Below are 6448 nucleotides of genomic sequence, written 5' to 3'. Positions count from 1 at the left end.
AGATATACATATAGTGTATCCTAAACAGTACTGGCTCTAGACTAGGTGTCTAAGATATACATATAGTGTATCCTAAACAGTACTGGCTCTAGACTAGGTGTCTAAGATATACATATAGTGTATCCTAAACAGTACTGGCTCTATAGACTAGGTGTCTAAGATATACATATAGTGTACCCTAAACAGTACTGGCTCTAGACTAGGTGTCTAAGATATACATATAGTGTATCCTACATATATAACGCAGGAAAAATATCTGTTGTATAAAATTTCGCAATTGAACACATTTTTGTATATAATAATTGACCTGTTACCATAGCGACAAGTATTTCCGAGACCAAGCCGCCTCCATGTATTTTATACATCAGAATGGTGTTTACGTTGTCATTTGATCTGTATCTTAGTATGTATGTATGTATGTATGTGCGGTATTGAATGTTTCTTTCAATCTTCTAATTTTATTTTCAGCACTTTACTACCGAAACTAAGTCTACTGAAACTACAATGACTTGTAAGGTGGAAGTAGAGGAAGAAAAGAAAAGTCACCGAAAGTCTCTGTAAGTTTTGTCTTTCAAATAAGCAATGCTGCTAGTTTATCCAAATTAATACGAATTAAGCTTTTTTTTATTAGTTTAGTCTAAATAAATCTCGTAGTCTTGAAAGAGAAAAATATTACAGTTACTTAAAGCGTGTAGTAACATTTTTGACCAACGTTACGTTTACAATAAAATTCTGGGTGAAGATTCTTTCAGTTTAAACATAAGTAAATGTAATAGAAACTAGAAGTGTGAAGATCGAAATCCCTGAAGAATAGCATCTATAACTTCAGGTGTTTGACGGATGTTTCTGTTTCACACTGTTTTTTATTAAGTGGAAAAGAAATTACATAATTCATGTTCTGAATTTAAAATTCAGTTTTTTGTAATCGTTTATTATCAAACAAAACAATTAAATTTCTTTTGGTAGGAGAAAGCTACTTTTTGTCTAGTATTATTTGTTACCGCGGAATATTCTTCCACAAAAAAAAACTCATTTATTTTCCCCAAAATCTACGTGTTTAGCTAACAACATTTGATGAAGGTTTTATCTGTCCAATTACTGTAAACTAAAAAACCTTTACCGGTAATAGCAGGTTATTTTTTCCTAAACATAGTTTCAAGATCACATTTTCAATACGCTTAATTGATTTCTTTGTTACTGGTTGCCAAATCTATGCACGTACTAAAGATAATGTGAAGGCTTTGATACATACATGTAAAGGTTGAATGTAAAAACGTACGAAGCGTGGGTATTTATCCAGTTTCATGTTCGCTACTGTGATTCACTGTTCTCTACAACGTATCAACTTTCTTCAGTGATTACGGCGTATAAAAAGTCTGCACTGCTCTTCTGTATATACATAAATAGAAATAAGCCAATTAATAATTATTATTAGACTTGGATGTCTACTTCAATAAACGAATTTTGAAGTTAATTTGACGTAACAATCATATTGCCAACCACAACGGTAACATAATAGTAGGCTTACCAGATTACATTCACCCACCTAGAAAAGAGGGTTGATTAAGAGTTATAAATGGAATTTAGTTTGCCACACTATTTAAAGAATTTGATTAACTTTAAATTTGGCTGTGAAGAAACGAAGGTTCCGGTTTAAATTTCCCACCATTTATATACGACATTGTATTTAACATAATTTAAGAATAGTCGTTGAGTGGTGGTTGATGTTGGAAATGTCCCACAAAACAGGTTAGAATTTTGTTTGTTCTTATTTTCATAATTTGTCTCTATGCAGGGCTCAAGATATGAAGCAGAGATTACGTTTTCTACGCCGGAGACACACAGACAGCTCCATCCAGTCCAGCATAAGACCTTCTCCTGATGAGGCAGGAAAATGGGCAACATCATTCCAGGAGCTTATGGCCAGTAAATGTAAATATTAAGAATACTTTTCGTATATTTATCATAAGTATATTGTTGAGTATATATTATTTTACATATTGTTGAGTATATATTTTACATATTGTTCAGTATAAATTATTTTACATATTGTTGAGTATATATTTTATTTTACCTTTTTGGTCCTTAGTTCTTCAGTTGCTATATTCATATGTAAAATTATAGAAATTTGAAACAGATGGCTATGTATTTATTTTTTATTATTATTTTTTTATGAAATAGTTTTTAATCAAAGTTCGTCGCCCCCCCAGTGGCACAGCGGTATGTCTGCGGACTTACAATGCTAGAATCCGGGTTTCGATACCTGTGGTGGGCAGAGCACAGATAGCCCATTGTGTAGCTTTGTGCTTAGTTACAAACAAACAAACAATCAAAGTTCGTCATATAAAGAAAAGTCAATTTCTAGTCCTGCCTTTAGCAAAAAAAAAAAGAAATTAAAACTGTTAAAACTAGATGTACGAACTATTGAAAAAACCATTCATTTACTGGGTTTCCTCACTGTTAGCGACATTATCGATCATAATCTCTATAACATTTCACAGCTTAAGAAATTTAGCTTAAACTTAAATTAATATACTTAAGGCAAAATAATCTTGGTACTGAAAAGTATTTAGTAACAAATTCGGGAATAATATAAAACATTCATTACTAGTATTAATAAAACTATAATAGTAAAGAAATAATGATTATAAGTTTCTTATAAAACACAATTAGAAGTTTGTGTGTTGAGAGAACAATTAATTTTTGTTGCATGCTAGTATAATGTTATTGAATTTGTGCAGGCGTGTGTAAAGATATTTAAGTCCTAAACAATTTTCGTATTAATATCTTATAAAATAAAAGACCACTTTTGTGCGCATGTCGTTAAAATCACTTGTTTTTGGACATGTCGTTAAAATAACAGATCACTTTTTTTTGGGCGTGTCGTTAAAATAAAAGTTCACTTTTTTCGAGCATGTCGTTAAAATAAAATATCACTTTTGGGTCATGTCGTTAAAATAACAGATCACTTTTTTGGGCGTGTCGTTAAAATAAAAGATCACTTTTTTGAGCGTGTCGTTAAAATAAAATATCCTTTTTGTGGGCGTGTCGTTAAAATAAAAGATCACCTTTTTGAGCGTGTCGTTAAAATAAAATATCCTTTTTGTGGGCATGTCGTTAAAATAAAATATCCCTTTTTTGGGCGTGTCGTTAAAATAAAATATCACTTTTGTGGAGCACGTCGTTAAAATAAAATATCACTTTTTTGGGGCATGTCGTTAAAATAACAGTTCACTTTTTTGGACATGCCATTAAAATAAAAGATCACTTTTTTTTTAGGCATGTCGTTAAAATCCCCTTATGAAAATTGGATTAAACTTTATATTAACCATAACTCGTTTTCTGATTATTTAAGACAATTTTTTCCAGAACGGATTATTTTGTTTGTTTCAGACGGCTCGGCGCTCTTCAGAGCGTTTTTGTCCAGAGAATTCTGTGAGGAAAATATTGAGTTCTGGTTGGCTTGTGAGGAGTTTAAGAAAACCAAGTCAAACAAACTGCAATCTAAGGCCCGAAAGATTTACAACGATTTTATTGCAGTACAAGCACCTAAAGAGGTATTATTTTACACGTAATTTTTATACAAGACTTTTCGAAACATGACAAAAAAAAGGATTTGTATCAAACGTATTGAAACGTATTTGTAGCTCCCTAAGACACGTGTTTCTTAGAAGCTATTTTTAGGATTTTTTTCAGAAGTTTGTGATGATTTAATCACGTGTTTACATTAAAAGTTGTTCGTTTTTACGATTTCTGACCTGCCAACTAAACGTTTAATATTCTTCCAGGTTAATTTGGATTCTACCACACGAACAGCTGTAATGAACAAACTCTCAAAACCAGATCATCGTTCGTTTGATCAAGCACAGGGAAGGATCCAAGGACTGATGGAACGTGACGCCTACATGCGCTTTCTCCAGTCAGAACTCTACCTGGAATTACTTCGGAACGCTGACTCTATATGAAAGCGTTAGAGTCTTGAGACAGTTTTCGGGTTGTTATCCTAATCTCTTGCCGGTTCAAGATGTGTTCGATTTGTAAAAATGTCCTTGGTTATCCATCAAGTTGTAAATACTTCCTATTGTTCTTTCTTCTTCTTCTTTTAACACCCTAAAAGTCCTTGCTCTCTATTAATGTTGCTGGACAACAGTTGCGTTAAGTCTCCATGTCATGCTTACAAACCAGCCTGGAAATAGAAGCGGGTATGAGAGCGAAGAACTTGAAGTCTATTGATGAGACTGTTGTAAACTCAGAAGAAAGTGAAGTCCAATCAAATAAACTTGATAAACCCGTTTTTATTTAACATACGTACATTCCTATATTTAGTAATTATATTTTCCCGCGACTACAACGGGGGATTTGTTAACTTCTTTAAAATACGAATTATTCTGTTAAGTCTACTTAGTGTTTTAGAAACAGATAAAATCCTATCCATAATTAAAACACCAACTGTTATTTTGTCTTAAATCTACTTAGTGTTTTAGAAACAGATAAAATCCTATCCATAATTAAAACACCAACTGTTATTTTGTGTTAAATCTACTTAGTGTTTTAGAAACAGGTAAAATCCTATCCATTATTAAAACACCAACTGTTATTTTGTGTTAAATCTACTCAGTGTTTTAGAAACAGATAAAATCCTATCCATAATTAAAACACCAACTGTTATTTTGTGCTAAATCTACTGAGTGTTTCAGAAACAGATAAAATACTATCTATAATTAAAACACATTTTGTGCTAAATCTACTTAGTGTTTTAGAAACAGATAAAGTATAATACACAAATTTACACATGACATCTTACGCATATGCTACAAGTTTTAACACGTCTAACATTAAAAGGCTAAACCAAAAATCGTATTTTAAATATTTTAAGTTCATTGTTTTAAGTACTTATATGTATATGCACAAAAGCTTTGCCGTATTTCACATTACGAACACCGTTTGTTTACTACAAAGCGTAATTTTATTTTGACAAAAAAAAATGTGTATAAAAGTACAAACATCGTATTGCAGAATTAACTGACTGGAAGTAGCCTTTTCCTTACTACCAACACATAAAACTCTGTCTCGTATAAAACACATTTATGGAAGATTGGAAGCTCACAAGAACGACTGAATATTAACATTAAACGATTATTCTGACCTCTTGTGGTAGAAATGTTGATGATAATTTTTATCAACCATATGCTTCCATAAGTATTTGATGTTCAGTTTAATATAGTCGTTAGTTTTTGATTCAATGATTTTTGTGACTATGTTTGTGTTTATTAGTACCACTTTAATAATAGTTGATGTGTTTTTAATTGTGGATAGAACGTTATCTGTTTCTAAAACACTAAGTAGATTTAGCACAAAATGTGTTTTTAATTATAGATAGAAGCAAGTATACAGTAATATCCACCTAAAATAACGGGTCTTAAAAGATCAGTTTATACATGATATTTTACGCATATACTACACACATTTATACATGATATTTTACGCATATACTACACACATTTATACATGATATTTTACGCATATAATACACAAATTTACACATGATATTTTACGCATATACTACACACATTTATACATGATATTTTACGAATATAATACACACATTTATACATGATATTTTACGAAACACTATACAATGCCTTCTGTTCTGCCTACAAGTACTTGTATATCATCGTCCCAAAGAATTTTGTAGAAACAACGCCAGTTTAAGTTGCTAACAATAGCATTCCTTGATGCCAGTGTTAATTTACCTTCTCGTAACCTCTGTATTTTCGGAGAAGTTTGGATTAGTAAACAAATGTGTGTTTGTTTGGCGTAGCTGTGTTTGAAACTACAAATACAAAATTATTTTCCATATTATGTCTGAGCTATTTATTTAAATCGTTTTATAAGGTTGAAATAACAAGTTATTGCGTTTGTTTTAGTCGTACATTATCTCTATATGTGTGTAATTGACGAAGATCATCTTATTGCGTTTGTTTTAGTCGTGCACATCTGTATATATGTGTGTAGTTGACGAAGATCCTCTTATTGCGTTTGTTTTAGTCGTACATTATCTCTATATGTGTGTAATTGACGAAGATCCTCTTATTGCGTTTGTTTTAGTCGTGCACATCTGTATATATGTGTGTAGTTGAAGAAGATCCTATTATTGCGTTTGTTTTAGTCGTACATTATCTGTATATGTGTGTGATTGACGAAGATGCTCTTATTGCGTTTGTTTTAGTCGTACATTATCTGTATATGTGTGTAATTTGACGATGATGCTCTTATTGCGTTTGTTTTAGTCGTACATTATCTGTATATATGTGTGTAGTTGACGAAGATCCTATTATTGCGTTTGTTTTAGTCGTACATTATCTGTATATATGTGTGTAGTTGACGAAGATCCTATTATTGCGTTTGTTTTAGTCGTACATTATCTGTATATATGTGTGTAGTTGAC

The 6448-nt window shown here is 31.6% G+C and overlaps 1 protein-coding gene across 1 annotated transcript in view; it reads left to right on the top strand.

The window, feature by feature from the left end:
- Positions 1 to 4777, top strand: part of LOC106465569 (regulator of G-protein signaling 3-like) — a 43802-nt gene extending 39025 nt beyond the window's left edge. The window contains exons 3-6 of the mRNA XM_013925796.2: positions 469 to 557; positions 1796 to 1932; positions 3394 to 3557; positions 3789 to 4777. Of these exons, the coding sequence (XP_013781250.2) occupies positions 469 to 557; positions 1796 to 1932; positions 3394 to 3557; positions 3789 to 3965 (567 nt within the window). The 3' untranslated portion in view covers positions 3966 to 4777. The remainder of the gene's footprint in view (positions 1 to 468; positions 558 to 1795; positions 1933 to 3393; positions 3558 to 3788) is intronic.
- The last annotated feature ends 1671 nt before the right edge of the window (positions 4778 to 6448 follow it).

The sequence above is a fragment of the Limulus polyphemus genome, unplaced genomic scaffold, assembly GCF_000517525.1.
Source record: "Limulus polyphemus unplaced genomic scaffold, Limulus_polyphemus-2.1.2 Scaffold1983, whole genome shotgun sequence".
In the NCBI taxonomy this organism is placed as follows: Eukaryota; Metazoa; Arthropoda; class Merostomata; order Xiphosura; family Limulidae; genus Limulus; species Limulus polyphemus.
The sequence above is the reverse complement of the archived record's forward strand: the minus strand, read 5'-3'. Positions and strand labels throughout refer to the sequence as shown.